Source organism: Micropterus salmoides, unplaced genomic scaffold, assembly GCF_014851395.1.
Source record: "Micropterus salmoides isolate LMB-PRFRI ecotype aquatic unplaced genomic scaffold, ASM1485139v1 Ms_hic_scaffold_19, whole genome shotgun sequence".
In the NCBI taxonomy this organism is placed as follows: Eukaryota; Metazoa; Chordata; class Actinopteri; order Centrarchiformes; family Centrarchidae; genus Micropterus; species Micropterus salmoides.
The window spans coordinates 32,874,522-32,892,119 of NW_024041039.1; the positions used below are offsets into that span (position 1 = coordinate 32,874,522).

Consider the following 17,598-nt stretch of genomic DNA (forward strand, 5'->3'; position numbering starts at 1 on the left):
CTCCCCCAAGTGGACAAAATAAGTATTACATGCCATTGTTCTGAAATGCCGTTTTAATGCATAAATGTCACTCTGTATTTACCTGTCCATAATCTGATGCCATTCGTGTATCTTGCTTATATTCTAAGTAAGAATGTGTAACAACCAATCTTATCCAGGAAGCTAGTTATGTTCCTCTCATCTAATATGATTCCTAGGAAATGCTAACCTTAAAGAGGTGGTATTATACTCATTTTCAGGTTCAAAATCTTATTTAGATTATTTTTTTAGATTATTTTCAGAGTGATGCATCTTACTTGTAAAAAATCTTTGTTGGGAGTTGCACATGTGCAGTTCCCAGGTAAGGACTACTAGCCAATCAGAAGCAGAGAAGGGCGGGTCGTAAGAAAAAGGTAGTGTGATCCAAATCAAAGCCGCTTCCGACTGCGACCGTAACCTAGCAGATGGTATAAGTTACTCACAAGTCCACAACCACACAACATCATTGTTCCACATCTTACCATCAGGACTAAACGTTGAACTGTTGCCGGTGTTCTGATGATCTATGCTGCCTTGCCGAAAAAGGCTACCATAGCGCAAATCGATAGAATTGGCCCTGCTCCGTTTTCCATTGCAGACAGTACCCAGAGATAGTACGTAGCTTGTTGTCATAGCGACGCCACACACAACTGCCGCAACGTAATGTTCAATGCAACACACACACCAACTCTTAAAATATATCTACGGTTAAAACGTTAAAACTCAGAATGTAAAGACAGATAAGCGGTATGAAAACCTTCCAGCTGTGTTTTCCTCTGCCGTTGTTGCTGCAGCGGTCTGTGTGACGGCGGGAGCAGAGGGCTCTGTGAGCGGGCGGCTGGCCGGCCTCACACACTCTTCCCGCGGTTTGGCGCAGGCTTCCCCTGCAGCCACTTGCGGAGCTCCTCAACTCCGACAATATTCAAGCATTTTTGTTCCGCCATCACACACAATATTGGAAATCTACACAGCTGATTTCTCACCTCAAAACTTCTCAGAAGTGGATTTAGTGATGAGATTCCATTCAAAAACTGTAAACTTTCTGTTGCTGGCCTCTGTCTGGTGCAGGCAAAGATGATGCAGTGAATAGTGAATATTCTCTGACCAATCAGCAGTCTGTCATGTTTTTTCCAGTTACATTTTAGTATCCCTCAGCTCGCTTGGAACCTCGACGGAGGTGAGGTGATGCGAAAAAAAAGTACCTGGAAGCAGGTACAGGTGCAACATTTCTACAATGGAAAACCAAACAAAGGCGAGTCGAGCCAAAGGGCCTCCGCTCAGACTAGCTTGGTTTGAGGGCGTGCCTGACCCCCCTAGCCGCTTGGCAAGCTTTATGACACGTTTTTATTGTGACGTCACAAGTAAAGGAAGTGAAGGGCTGGACTACAAACAAGCTGTTTTCAGTTCAGAGCAGAGTTTTCTGTGGGAGATGGGAACTCCCTTTGGGCTGGACTTTGGGCTTTTTCACTTTGCAAACCTGTTACATGCACAAAAAAGATATATAACTCAATAAAGGAGAGGGAAAAAGCCAAAAAGCATAATACCACCTCTTTAAGGTCTAACTACTGACAAATGTTTTCTTTTTTATCAAATGCTTAAAACTAAGAACGGTATACCCGTTTGACAACTACTACTACTTTGATTGTAGGAAGATATTTGATTAGACTAAGCGCAAATAGATTTTAGAATAGACATATCAAAAGTTAAGAAGACAGTCTCTCAGGAAACCGGAAACAAAGCCCTCCCTCAAGGGAACAAAGGACTGCCCTCTGGGAACCACGGCCCAACAAACAAAAGCAGCGACCCATGCTCGCTCGCCCTCTTGTCCTTTTTTCGCTCTTGTCCTCTTGCCCTCTTCACCTGGACTTCGGCACGCACTCAGTGTGCTCCTTCTCCCAGCAACGCCCTAAGAAGTTTGATATTTTATTCTCTGAATATTAAAATTCATAATTTGTATTAATTTCATAAGTTTATTAAAATCATAAGTAGACATGCTACATGCGACCTGTGACGCTATAGGGGTCCCCGGTGCGTTACAAACGTCCATAGGCCTTTGACCATGCCATATGTGATAATTCGGGGAGTGAGAACGGGTTGTAGGGAAACAATGTTTTTGAAACGAAATAATCAAAGAACGAACCATACACGGATTGTTTTACTATACCACAATAAATAGAAGCCCTAAATATTTAGATTTCTTTTTCTTTCTTTTTTGAAGAGACACATTATCTTCATACTAATCCCATATATTTATCTCACTTAAGTGATATAGACTGATATGTTGGATGACTGTAGCATGGAAAGGAACTCACATATAACCTCTGAACTTGCTGAGGTCATCATTGGGGTTCTCACACTCAATACGACAATGGAAGCTCTCAAGGGTCAGTTCTTCTCCCTGGAGAAGACACACACACACACACACAGATAAACATACAGATAAACAGAATTACAAACCACTAGAGGTGTGACCAGAGACCCTTAGCTCACAAGAACAAGACTTTAGAAGATTTTAACACTATTTTTAACATTTGAAGCATAACCAGTTAATTTCCTGCATTCTGGTGATTTTTTTCTACATCAATTTATGGTGGAAATGTTTTTATTTATATAAAGGGAAACGCAAAATTCAGACGGCAGGTGACAATTCACAATCTCAAACAGAATCTAAGTCAGTGCAGCTCTCAGGCATTCTATGTTGCTTTCAGATCTGTTTCTCTTGTAGATCAACTTTTCTCATGTAACATCATCCTGCTCAGTCAGCACACATTATTTAGTCTTCCCTCCTCTTTGTGTCTTTGTTTGGGGAAGTAACCTCTTTAAATATGCATGTGGCACCTTTCCACCTCAATGAGAAATAAACTCATTTCAGTTCAGTTGAATGATTCAACTGAACTCAATTCAGTTGATTCAGTCCTGGACTTGAATAGCGCATGTGTTTCAGCAGGTTTTCTGTTCATATTCAAAACGTTCAGCACATTAAGAATCTCTCCCTCATCTCTGTGTTCTCTGACATGTCCAGAAAAAGTCATATTATTCCAAGACTAACTTCATCATTTAATGATAATTCATAATATTTTTATATTATTTATAAAAAATTATATTTTTATATTTTTAAATAAAGTTATTGTTTCTTCAGACCATAATGGAATGGAGGTGTATTACTACCTGAAACACTGATTATGCAGAAATCTCACCACAAATCCACACATCCACCAGCACCTCCGATAAAGTGCAGCTTACAGAGCAAGGTTGTGCTTCAATTTTTAGATGTTTATATTGCAAAACTTTACCAGCTACATTACCACTCTGTCACAACTGTCTGAACTCACAGCACGAGAGTGGGTTTACTTGATTAAAATCACAGTGGTTGTTTCTAAAGTATCTTCTCAAGTCGTTTCCTCGCTCCTCGCTTGAACTAGAAGGATCAAGTTATTTATATAGCGCCAAATCACAACAATAGTTATCTCACAGCGCTTTTCATAAAAGAGCAGGTCTAGACCATACTCTGTGATGTTATTTACAGAAGCCCAACAGTTCCCACCAAGAGCAGCACTAGGCGACAGAGGCAAGGAAAAACTTCCTTTTAAGAGGCAGAAACCTCGAGCAGAACCATGGCTCAGGGTGGGCGGCCATCTGCCTCGACCGGTTGGGGTGAAGGAGAGAGAGAGCGAGAGAGAAAGAGAGAGAGGGCAGGAGAGGAACAGAGAGAAAAAGAGAGGGATGGAAGGAGAGAGAGAGGGGAGGGAGGCAGCCTACACAATATACACACACAGAGGTACAGACAGTAAAGGTGATGTTGCTATAGACTAAATGAAAAATGGTACAGATATTTATAATAGTGTTAATGGTAACAGTCGTGATGTTAATGATTATAATAACAATAATAACAATAGGACTAGCAACAATAGTCGTTGCAGCAGAGGGTGTCGAGCAGGAACACGGGGGCAGCAGGTGACCCGCAGCCACAGATCCAGACTCCACAGCTCCAGAGCCAGAAAACCTGCAGGAAGTGATAGGAGGAGAGAGGAGAGGGACGAGAAAGCACAAGACTACCAGAAAGGGGAGAAGTTGTGTTAGTAACATGCAATAATAGGATGAGGTTGCATACAGAGGGAGAGAAAGTAGAGGAGAGAGGAGCTCAGTGCATCATAGGAAATCCCCCGGCAGTCTAGGCCTATAGCAGCATAACTAAGGGATGGTTCAGGACTCACCTGAGCCAGCCCTAACTATAAGCTTTATCAAAGAGGAAAGTCTTAAGCCTACTCTTAAATGTGGAGATGGTGTCTGCCAAAGAGGTATTCTGTGGGAACACCACTAAATGTTAAATTTCAATACCATACAAAACAAGGTCGAGGGTGTGGTTAAAACAGTGAGTCGGTTCATGAACACTCTGAGAGAAGCCAATGGAATCTAAGAGAGAGATAAACGCAGTACTGAAGCTGTCATTCTCAACGTCCAGATGAATATTAAAATCCCCTACAATAATAACTTTGTCCATTTTAAGGACTAGTTGTCAAAAACTCTGCAAATTCAGATAAGAATTCAGAGTACGGACCAGGTGCTCGGTACACTATAACGAAGAGAATTGGTTGCAGTGATTTCCAACTTGGGTGCGAAAGACCAAGAACAAGGCTTTCAAATTTGGGTGGGTAACTGCTGAATTAGAAGGGCAGAGAAGTGTGTTAGACTGCGACTCTGCCTCCTGGTCTCAACTCTGGGTTGTCATGGATTTGGTCCACTAATAAACTTGGCCAAATTTCTAGAAATGAGAGCTGCTCCTTCCCAAGTGGGATGGATGCCGTCTCTCCGGATCAGACCAGGTCTTCCCCAGAAAGTCTGCCAATGATCTACAAAGCCCACATCGTTTGCTGGACACCACCTCGACAACCAGCGGCGGAATGACGACATGCGGCTATACATGTCATCACTGGTCAGATTTGGCAGGGGTCCAGAGAAAACTACGGTGTCCGACATTGTTTTTGCATATGTACACACCAACTCAACATTAATCTTAGTTTCCTCCGATTGGCGTAACCGGGAGTCATTACCGCCGACGTGAATAACAATCTTACTGTATTTACGTTTATCCTTAGCCAGCAGTTTCAAATAAGACTCAATGTCGCCCGCTCTGGCCCCAGGGATGCACTTAACTATGGCCGCTGGCTTCGCTAACTTCACGTTTCTCAAAATGGAGCTGCCAATGATCAGAGTTGGTTTCTCAGCGGGTGTGTCGCTGAGTGGGGAAAATCTGTTAGAGACGTGAACAGGCTGAAGGTGCCCCGTGGACTTTGAATGCTTACGACTTTTCCTCCTTCGGACAGTCACCCAGGAGAATCTGTCTGCAAGAAACACGTTTTACATCATTTATCCTCATTTCTGTTCAGTCACATGTGAGGCTGATCATTCCTGTGTTTAGTCCATAAAGACAACAATAAAACATAGCCAACATGTAGCCTAAAGTGTCGGACAATACACTGCACTAAAGTCTATAAATAAATAAAGTAAGCCTGCACATCCAGCCATCTCACCGACTGCATCTGATGAAATCAGCTGATGAAAGAATAAATGAAAGCTGCACTAGCGTTGGGTTGATATGATGGAATGCAGTGATTGACTTGCGAGTGATGTGACTTAAAATAAAGTGTATGCAGTAGTGTTAAAGGATATCAGAAGAGGAAATAAACGGAAAGCCTAAAACTGAGCGTCGACTTTGATATGAGTTACATCATTTTAATTTCCACAGGGCCAACATTTAGCCTCAGAATCAATAAATCTAAATGCAGATAATATCAGCATTGTGCCAGTAGAAATGATCCTGTGCCTCTGAGCAGGACATACAGAAACAGGTAACAGCTACAGAGAGAATCATGCTGCTCTGCATGAGTACTGGGAGACTTTATTAGTACCAACACAGTGCACATGTGTGCAGACAAAAACTCCATCAAAAGTCTCTACAGCTGTTAGACTGACAGCTGATCCAGCTGTGATCAGCTGTCGCCGTCATCACAAACGGATGTCGCTTTACGTGACGCTTTGGAGGAAAGGACATTTCATTTCTCTAAAAACATATTACCCCGTTCGTTCTCTCCTGGCTTGGTTTCCTTGTGTCTCTCCATGTATCGCCAGTGGGCAGGACTACGACGCAAGGAAATTACTGCCCTCCACAGGTCAAAAGTTTGAAATATATTCTTACATACAATCCTGTGTCATGCAGAAACTGAAGAACTGTCTTGGAGATCAATTTATGTTTCTCACTGTGTCCAAACAAAGATGCGACAGAAAAAGCCTAATCTCCAAGTCCTGCCAATCTAACAAAGACGTGAATATGTACTGTCTGCGGCCTGAAAGTGACCCACAGGAGCAGAAGAATAAAACGACATCATGCAGCACGCTGTTGTACAGAAGTAAACGTGGACAGAGGTTAGCTCCCTCTCCCTCTCCCTCTCAGCCCCCCCACTCACACCCAACCAGATTTCTCATAACATTCACTTTTAACCACCTACATGTGCAGCCAAAGTCATATGCTCTTCAAACCAAAATTTAAAAACCTTTACCTTCTCTAGTAGAGACCCATACAGTATTTGTTAACTTTCTTATAATATATACAGTGGGGCAAAAAAGTATTTAGTCAGCCACTGATTGCTTAAGTTCTCCAACTTAGAAAGGAGAGGTCTGTAATTTTCATCATAGGTACACTTCAACTATGAGAGACAAAATGAGAAAATCCAGCAAATCACATTGTAGGATTTTTAAAGATTTGTAAATTACATAAGTATTTGGTCAATAACAAAAGTTCAACTCAATACTTTATAACATAACCTTTGATGGCAATGACAGCGGTCAAACGTTTCCTGTAAATCTTCACCAGGTTTGCACAAACTAGCTGGTATTTTGGCCCATTCCTACATGCAGATCTCCTCTAGAGCAGTGATGTTTTGGGGCTGTCGCTGGGCAACACGGACTTTTAACTCTCTCCACAAATTTTCTATGGGGTTGAGGTCTGGAGACTGGCTAGGCCACTCCAGGACCTTGAAATGCTTTTTATGGAGCCACTCCTTCGTTGCCCGAGCGGTGTGTAAAGCAAATCAGTTAATATTTCAGAAATATTAATTCATAAATCCTCGTTAGGGCACCACTTAAAGATTTGCTGTCCGCCCAAGGCTTTAGGAACCTCAAGTATAGCTGAATAATTATACAATTATTTACTAATGATCAGTTAGTAGTAACGGTTTAATTATCTTGAATCAATCTAATCAGTCAGTCAATCTCATACCGAAGGCGTAAATCCTCCATTACAGTGACCTGGAGCTAAACAATACACATACACAGTTCCTGTGATTACGGTGAAATTTATTAACTAACTAAATGGTGGATATAAATGCGATTAAATATACATCAAAGAAATAAACAATGGCTAAACAAACATGATGCAAACAATGAGAATGTTGTGGAGTTCAATGTAAATTGAATTGTTCTATTGTGGGGAGAATTTGATTCATAAGGAGCAAGATAACTAATAAGCGCACATATGTTATGATAATACTAACTCGGTTAAATTTGTTTAAGAGTTTTAGGCTGGAATGATTAAGGATTAAAGCTAATGGATTAACAGACTATTGGATATCAACTCTTTACTGCTTGTTGTTTCTCCAGCCGGTTGGTGTTCGGCGGCCTCACGCTGGCTGAGTTTCATGCATTCTTGGTTGAGACGGCTTAACAAGCAGTCAGCCAGTTGCTTTCTCTGCCAGGGAATTGCTCCGGGAGGTCCGCCCCTTCGGCTGGTGACTTAGTTGAAGAAAACTTGCAGCGATGGCTGTTAACCTTGGCTCGGTTGGTGGGGTTTGAGGTCCTTTGGGCTGCTGGCGCAACTAACCCACATGGTTGGGTCCGAACTTCGGGGAAGCAGTAGAACTTTTAACTTAACTTTAACTTTTAACAGTTAACTCGACAGAATAAAGCTTAAACGAACTTGGTCCTTCATGAATTCAAAGTTGCGTGACTGAAACGGTCTCATAACTTTTAACAAACAAAAGAAAATATAAAGCATAGGATGGTTGCATAAGGCTGCTCCAGCAACACATGAGGAGGAATCCTTCAGCATCACCTGCATGAATAAAATGTCATAGTAAATATTTATCTCAGCTTGGTCAGTGTGATAACCTTTCCTTTTTGTAAAATATTTTTGGTTTGCTTACCTAACATTCCATAACAAGTAACGTATGTGTTATATGTTGGATTAGAGTATATTGTATAATGAGCCAACTGCATTAAATCAAGATCCTAAATCGCTTTTCATTTGAAACATAATAGTCTAATAAGTTACCTTTAAAACAAGACTGCATCTTAACTGAATGACTTGAGTAAAATCTAAGAACTTGAATAAGAACGCAGGGGAACTGCTAGGTATCCTTACGTGCCAACCATAACTGTTTTCACTTGATTTGAGAGTTACATTAAACAGAACTTACCATAGCTAGTTCCCCAAGAACGTTAGGAATGCTGGGTTAATGAGGTAACTATTGGCTTATCAATCCTAGGATTGATAAGCTACCTTCACCATACACTCAAACTGTGAGGTTTCTCAGCTTCACTAAAAATGAACTCGTCGCTAACTAGCTTAGCCGCTAGCCGGCAACGACACATTACATAAAACTGCTGTACTTACCCTTGTAGTTGTACAGATAGCTCAATATGTAGAGTTTAAATCCCTTGTTCTGCTTGCTTGTTGCAGCAGGGGACCAGGCATCACCGATACGATGGACATTGCTGAAGCTTATTTTAGGCAGATCCTGGAGACATCTGGTAAACAGTAACGCTGAAATTTTGGGCTGGGAGTAAACCAGAAACTGATACACCGACTTCTGGTAACAGTAGAAGTTCATCACTACACTTATGCACAAAGCCTAATACCAGTTGAAATACATTTAAATGGCCAATACAGCCCATATAGCCATGCAGTTTTGCACTTGCCAAAAAAAATTATTCCACCTCTCAAAATTAATTGATTTAATTTATGAGCGTTTGAGTTATGGCTGATTATTGCTCACCCAGTCCTTTTAACCTGTTGAAATAAAAAAGGGCCAGTACAACCAGTAACAGGTAGTTTTCCACTTGCCAAAAAGTGATTGCAGCCTCGACCTTGTGACTTAAATAAGAAAAAGTAGGACAAAAGTCTGTCTGGTCAGTTCCTGTCTGGGCAGTGTGGAACAGCATATGGTTTTCAGAACATTCTAAAGACTGAAACCAACTACCGTTAGTTGGGCACCATCTAAGCAGTATGCAAGTAGCTTTAGACAAACACACTAAGACAGAAGACTTTTTGTTGGCGCAGTCTGGTGCAGCATGATGCATCCATTCAGAGGTTCTGCCCTTGCCCTGTGTCTTACGCTGCACAATCATGCGCAGTGAATTGCAGTTTGTTGCATATAGATTTTTCTTCTCCGTAAATGTAATTAAGTACAATTTTTAAAAGGAATTTTAAACTATTTCAAGTTCTCAGTCACGTGACATGCGCGATGACCTGGAGGGCAAAACAACAGACCAAGATAGCGAGTCCCTCGTAGAGACGCCGCAAAAGCAGTTAAATTTTATTTGGATCAGCTCTCAACTCAAGAAAAAGATAGAGATGGACACAAACTGCAAGTGTTGGGCACCCATATACAGCACCCGCACTGCCGTATTTCCACCGTTAAAAAACGGCAGGTCCCTGCCAGCGCTCGACTGTCCTAATGTTTATGTTAACATTCTGTGGAATCCCTCACCTAACACAGTCCAGGCTTGGCTCCTCGTCAATTAGTGCATCTGAAAGCACAACGACCATCCAGCATTTTGGCAAACTGAAAGTAACAGTGCATCACTTGCTTCCTGGTTGGCAGGCAGTGGAAAATAAAGTCTTTTTGCCCTCCAAGGGAGCGACTTCCTTGGACTGTGATGTCACGTGAAAAATATGAAAGACAAAGACTTGAACTAGAGGCTGACACTTTTTCACTAATCATCACAGGCTGAGATAGGAAAAAAAATCAACGTAACAGGCAGGACAGCAAACACAATCTGTTTTTATACATGAATTTCTATTACGAATAAACGCTATTATCTGATAAAAAAAAAAAATCAGGAACGTGATGGGACCTGAGTAATTCTTTTTGGATTGGGGCAGGACAGGGATAATTTTTGTAGCAGTGGGATGGAATCGGAGTACCTTACACCTACTGATCCACTTCATGTATTACCTGCAATGGGAGGTTTGAAACCACCTGTCTCTGTTTCAGGTTGGTCTCTCCGTCCAGGTTTGCAGTCTCAATGTAACAAATCCCACGAGGGTCAGAGGAATATAGCAGCAGCATGTCAGCAGGGATGATTTCATTACAGGACAGACGGACAAAATCTCCGACTCGCACATCCTTCCAGCGCTGGTCAACATAAGCTTTCTGCTGGCTGTGGGACAAAATGAGTAGACACAGAAGAGAGGGAAGATTAAAAAGATCTCAGGGAAATGATCCAGTACTGAGAAAGGGCAGAGACCCCAATATGTTTGGTTTACATGAGGTTACATTGTAAATGAACACAACATTATGACGATATTTCTCGTCAGGTAAAAAGCTGTCTCGCGAGACTCACGCAATTGACAGTGAAATACAAATGTATTTATAACTGATAAGACAGACTCAGAGCGAATCAACTCTGCCCAGCTGATGCAACATCGGCGTACGCCCTGATAGTAATCAACTGAACTGCACCACTCGCACTGTTTCCTGCGTTCCTTTGGAGTGTAGGTTGTGCACATCCCCAGGAATTAACGCTACACGTCCGCGAGATGTATTTCCGCACATGAACGTGGGGGCAGTATGTTGACCTGACAGGCAGATCAGCAGCACTCTACTGTTCCACACCAGCCCAGGTGGTGGCGGTATGCAGTTGGTTTGCCAACCATCATTAAATGCAAAAGGTCAGCAGCAGACTTTAAAAAAGGACATTTGACTTAGATTCTGGTAGAGTTAGGCTATAGAGTTTGAATTCTCACCTGCCACTTGAGTTTTGTGTTTCTCTTTACATAAATAAAAAAATTTTCACCATAAACTGGTGCAGAAATAATCATTACAATACAGAAATTAAAGTGTTTAATGCTCACATTTTTTATATAATTCAGTACTTAAGATTTCTTAAAAATAGTGTTAAAATCTCGTCTCGTGGGTGAAGTGTCTCGTCACACCCCTATTAATAATTATACTGTCATTACTGTTATTTCTGATTCTTTGATACATTTATTTCAGTAAATATAGGTCAAAGACACATTGCACGCATGAAAATGAACATTCTAATGAACTGGTCAGCCTTAGCACATTTATTGTTGTGTTGTTTTTAACTATGACCTGCCAAGGGACTGCAGATGCAAATTAGCTTGAAGCTATACTCTGGTACAGTGCATCAAATGGAAACTTTTACGTAAGAAAATATCAGAATTGTATGAGTATCAGAATTGGTGGTGGGGACGGAACTGGACAGTGTGGAGGCAGTAACTGAGAGGAGGATGAAAGGTGAAACGCATCATGGACAACCCCTCTCATCCTCCCTATGCTGAGCTGAGGCAGCCCAGGAGTTCCTTCAGCCACAGACTCATCCAGCCTCGAGCCTCAAAGCACTTTGGAGGCTCATTTGTGCTGTCAGCCATTAGGCTCCACAACACCACAGTCTTTTCTTTGTTATGTAGTCTATGTTATTGTTTATCTGGTTATTATCCATCAGTTCGTGTTTATTGGTGTTTTGGTATTTTCCTGATCTCAGTTCTGTTCCAGTTTCGTGTATTAGTTCTGTACCATCATGCTTGAGTTCTGTCCGTTTGCTAGATGTAAATTTTTTGCCCTTGTCTGTTCTGTTCTCTTTAATCCCTGCTTCAGTAATTCAGTATTCAGTATTCATTGTTGGTTGCAGTTCTTGGTGATCTGTTATGTGTTCAATAACCTGTGTCATGTCTGTTCCCCCAGTTATCACTCTGCCAGGCAGTCTCTCTGTTTTCCCCTGCTCTCTCTCTGCCTGCCTATGTCTCATTAGCCTCATGTCTTTCACCTGTGTACCTCCTCCCAGCTCGTTATATCATGTGTATATATACTTGCTTGTTTCCCTCAGTCTTTGTCGCATGTATGCTCTGTTGTATGAACTACCAGTTGCATAAGCCTGTTAAAGAATGTAGTTGTTAGTGAGAGTGGGATGCCACGACTGTGCCACACCGACCCCAGCAACAGGCAGGGTTGCATGTCATGGATTGTGATTGTGTTGTATGGTGGAGTAAAGATAAGGTGTGTGGTAACTAAGGTGCAGCTCTCCTTTCTAGGGACTGCTGAATCCAGTTTGCTTCCCTTGTGGCCACCAGGGAGAGCCTGTTTTCCAGGAGCTTCCTGTTACTGGGAGAGGAATGTTCCTTGCAAGTGGTCCTCCTGGCCATTAAGGGCAACAGAGTCCAATAAGGAGATCCACCAATTCCTCCATTTGTTTAGCCGCATTTCGACCAAGGAACAATACCACGGAACTAGGAACCTTTGGAGGAACTTACTGCGTTTCCACCAAAGGGACCAGGGTCTAAATTTAGTTCTAGGATCTTTTTTTACCCCCCAAAAAGTCCCTCCTCAGGGGGTAGTACTTTTCTAGTACCGAAACTTTGGGGTGTGGGGCTTGCCTTGCAGTGAATTTCTGGATGGGTGAGTAGAGGCTACTGCTGTTAAATCGAGCATGTCTGCTGTTTTTCTACAATTGCTCCTCTCTTTTCCACTTTGTTTGCAAACCAGTAAATCACAATCAACAGTCAGATAGCCACACAAGTCTCGCCGATGTCCGCCTGAGATCATACATCGGCATTAAATTTATTGCATGGAAACAGTGAACAGCTGATGGAGTTACGCTAAATACTGGGTCCAGAGTTGTAGTTTTAAGTTTTCATCAGTCAGCAGTCTCTTCTTCTCCAAAACAAGTGGAACAGCTGATTACAACGGGTAATAAAACTTGTTAAACATCATGTTCCTCTGACGCTCAGGCGGACACAGACGTGATGCTGCAGCTGATCTGCAGCTCTTGTCGGCTGAAAATGTTTGTGCAGTTTTCTTCTTTTATTTTATGACCAGGGTTGTGGTGTCTGTTATGTTGAGCACACAAGAGTTTGGTAGGTTAGATTTTTACTACTACTGGGGTGCCATTTTCTGTAGCGGATTGCCTGTATGTTTGGCATGTCAGCCGGAGCATCGTCTGACAATGTTAATGGGTGCTCTTACTCTGGACAATCTCCCACATGGATACGTGACTCAGCGCTAAAAACCAGGTCATGAAACCCACTCATTTGTAATAACCACGACACTGCATACACAAACATAGCAATAATCAGAATTGCCAAAATAAATCAGTGTATTACATACACAAAAACCAAACGCAAAGAAAAAATGTCTTTCACAGTCAGCTTGAATAATTCAACAACAAAATAAGGAGTCCCAGTTTTAGTTTTGCTGGAGCAGGCCCTGAGATACCTGAGATTGGTTTACAGAGAATATGAATCCCATTTGTAGGACTGAAGGATTTTATAGTGACCCTCTCATTTAGTTTGCTTAGTTGTTCTTGTAAAGGGTTAAAAAAAAAAAAGTTAAGATGTTAAAAAGTCAATTGAAAGTACAGTTCATTTTGGTTTAACATTGTTGCTAAAATAAACAATGTGTTAAAAAATAGACACCTATATAATTTTTTTTTCATGATATTGTGTATTAAATGGTTACTAAAAGGCCAATTTCATTGTATTGTACTTGTTACTGTGGTGGGGTGATACTTAAAGAGGTCACTATGTGGCGCATAGCGTTTCTTAAAACCCTTAGGGCCCGTGTCCACCAAAGCGATTTTTCTGACGCCAGCATCTTTTTGCAATTGGAGCGCTGCGTTAAAAACAGGACATGTTTATTCCCCTTGTGTATATTGGAATGAAACAAAGCGAAGAAGGGGGGGGGGGGAAGCAAATTGGACATAATTGCACACACAACTCCAAAAATGGGCTGGACAAAATTATTGGCACCCTTAACTTAATATTTGGTTGCACACCCTTTGGAAAAAATAACTGAAATCAATTTTAAGATCTCTCCACAGGTGTTCAATGGGATTTCGATCTGGACTCATTGGCCGTTTCAGAACTCTCCAGCGCTTTGTTGCCATCCATTTCTGTGTGCTTTTTGAAGTATGTTTGGGGTCCTTGTCCTGCTGGAAGACCCACGATCTCGGACCCAAACCCAGCTTTTTGACACTGGGCCCTACATTGCGACCCAAAATCCTTTGGTAATCCTCAGATTTCATGATGCCTTGCACACAGCCAAGGCACCCAGTGCCAGAGGCAGCAAAACAACCCCAAAACATCTTTGAACCTCCACCATATTTGACAGTAGGTACTGTGGTTCTTTTCTTTGTAGGCCTCATTCCGTTTTCGGTAAACAGTAGAATGATGTGCTTCACCAAAAAGCTCTATCTTGGTCTCATCTGTCCACAAGACGTTTTCCCAGAAGGATTTTGGCTTATTCAAGTACATTTTGGCAAACTGTAGTCTTGCTTTTTAATGTCTCTGTGTCAGCAGTGGGGTCCTCCTGGGTCTCCTGTCATAGCGTTTCATTTCATTCAAATGTCGACAGATAGTTCGTGCTGACATTGATGCACCCTGAGTCTGCAGGACAGCTTGAATTTCTTTGGAACTTGTTTGTGGCTGCTTATCCACCATCCGGACTATCCTGCGTTGCAACCTTTCCTCAATTTTTCTCTTCCGTCCACGTCCAGGGAGATTAGCTACAGTGCCATGGGTTGCAAACTTCTTGATAATGCTGCGCGCTGTGGACAAAGGAACATCTAGATCTCTGGAGATGGACTTTGAGATTGTTATTTTTCCACAATTTTGGTTCTCAAGTCCTCAGACAGTTTTCTTCTCGTTTCTGTTGTCCATGGTTAGTGTGGTACACACAGACACACAACGCACAGACTAAGTCAACTTCTCTCCTTTTTGGCCATGACTATATACACTGCCAAGCTAGGCTAGCGGACGTGTTGCTAATGAGTAACCCACACTGCAATAGAAACGCTAATGGTCTCGTTTTGTGTTGTTAACTGATCTGAAAATGCATTCTGTGTGTGTGTGTGTGTGTGTGTGTGTGTATAACAAATTATGTTAAACGGTTTCCCTGTGTATGTAAGCATTTGTACTCGACTCTAAAAGTGATGGAAATACAATCATTTGTGAATGTGCGACAGAAGAGTAGTACTACAATGAGCGACAAATGTATTATTTACTTATTGTAAGGTTCTATATTAGTTTTTGATGTGCAATGTAATAAAAGTGTCAAACTTAGGAAAATGTTAGTTACAATAACAAAATGAGAACAAATTAGTTTTTTTTGTCATTCTACTGGTCAAGATGCAATTAACGTCAACTGAAGCACAATGAAAAGTATGGAAATTTATATTGCTTATTTTGCTGTGCTTCCATTCTAATGTATTTACTTATGTTATTATTACTTTGGTATTTTCTGAAGATATGGTGATATCTTACATACTTGAAAGTACTGTGAAATGCCGGTATTTCAGCATTGCTTTGGATGAGTCTTTTGACATTCAAGATAAGCCACATTCTAGTGTTGTCAAAAATATTGACTTTTTTTTTATTCTGAATATTTCAAACGGTTTTAATATTCATTTTTCACAGTATCGATCTTGAAAATGCGCTTCTCTTCTCCCCAAGGGCGAGCTGAAGTGCAGTGCCCACACAGCCCTGTCTCCTGTCACTCACAATGCTTTCTTCTTGTCTCATTTGCATATTTTTTTCCTGACCGTTTTGATGAGTCCCTCCCTACTGTACTGTGATTGACTAGTACTCGTCACTTGTGATTGGATGCTGGCAAAGGATGCGTAAACTGTGACCTTGTCGTGTTTGACTAATAGACATGTATAACTCTCAAAACTAAGCTAATCCTCCTCCGAGCTATCACACCTGAGGAATCTCAGAGTTTCAGTTGATAGGAAAATACACTTTGACTAAAGGTCAGAAGTAAAGTAAGTGATGCTGTTCTGCTTAACACACAGTACTACTAACTTTACTTACTAAGATCAGTTAATAAGATAACTAATACTTTAGTTGTCTTCGCTCTTTATTCCACGCTTCTTTGGCATCTATCTTCTCCTGCAGCGTTTGTCCTAGAAACTTAGTTTCAACTTCAAAATGTACATCCTGTTCAGGAGATGTGTGCTATTACTGTGTTGTTGATCTGTAATGGTTGGGTTTTTTTTAATGTTTTTATGCATTTTAAAATGAATGGGTTTAACTGGGAGCAGAGGCTCAACTTTAATGCGGCATTCAGACCAACCGCGAATTTTCGCTTTGCGATGCTTTCCTCGCGTGAGTACATTCACTGCAAATGTTCACACACAACGCGATAACGTGAATAAACACAACTCACCATTACTACAACTGTATGAACCCAAAGTAAACATCTTGCTGTGATTAAATAGCAATAAACTGATTGAAGTGACTAACTACTTCATGATGCAGATTTGTTAAACATATGACTCCATGCTTTGTCAGGTCTGTCAGCAAAACAGCAGGACAACAACTTCTAAAATGTTTGTTTTCTGAATGGAGTTAGCATAGCATAGCCCTGATCGATCCTAACTTGGTCACAGTAAAGTACAATGATAGCTGGAAGCTAAATAGCTAAAGTTACAGACTGAACTCACCAGGTAGTTTAACTTCCTCGCTTTCTTTTCTCCAAGTAATGTCCAGTTTTGTCCGGTTTTTATATAATATGAAGTCGTAGTCCGACAGAGCTAACGACGCTAACAACAACACTGGAACCCGATGTGCACGGAAGTTAGCTACTGAGAAGCTCCAGTGAAGATAAATCTATGTTGAAATCCCAAAAACTAAAGCAAAAACCTAATTTAATACAAGCAGTTAACGGTGTAGTTGTCAGAGCAGAATCCGACCGACTACGGGTGTTTATTTGTCCAATGGTTGCAGAGCTGCTCCCTGCTCTTCTCCCCTAAGTTTAGCAGCTCTCAGCCGGCCAGCACTCTGCCCTCTCCACACAACGCTCTGAAGCCTCGGTGACTTACGGACAATCTCAACACTGATGGGCTGACATACTTCTTCGCTTGAGTTGAAAATATTCAACTCGCGCGAACTCACCACCTTGAACGCTCGCTTTGTTTTCGGTCTGAAAGCACCATAAGATGTAAATGCTCCAGTATATGTTCAAAGTTGTATTTGGTGTTTGCTAAAAAATGTTTAGTTTAGAGGCTATGTCCTTCCAAAGTCAATTCAATTCAATTTTATTTATATAGCGCCAAATCACAACAACAGTTATCTCACAGCGCTTTTCATAAAAGAGCAGGTCTAGACCGTACTCTGTGATGTTATTTACAGAAGCCCAACAGTTCCCACCAAGAGCAAGCACTAGACGACAGAGGCAAGGAAAAACTTCCTTTTAAGAGGCAGAAACCTCGAGCAGAACCATGGCTCAAAGTGAAGGGTTTTACAGCTTTTAGACACTTCATCAGTGTGTCATGTGATCTGGCAGA

The 17,598-nt window shown here is 41.5% G+C and overlaps 1 protein-coding gene across 2 annotated transcripts in view; it reads right to left on the reverse strand.

Annotated features, from left to right (window-relative positions):
• Positions 1-17,598, reverse strand: part of atp10d (ATPase phospholipid transporting 10D) — a 102,378-nt gene that overhangs the window by 78,319 nt on the left and 6,461 nt on the right. For both annotated transcript variants that reach the window (XM_038728495.1, XM_038728494.1), the window contains exons 4-5: positions 10,251-10,455; positions 2,331-2,416 (exon numbers count right to left, since the gene is read on the reverse strand). In XM_038728495.1, the coding sequence (XP_038584423.1) occupies positions 2,331-2,416; positions 10,251-10,455 (291 nt within the window). The remainder of the gene's footprint in view (positions 1-2,330; positions 2,417-10,250; positions 10,456-17,598) is intronic.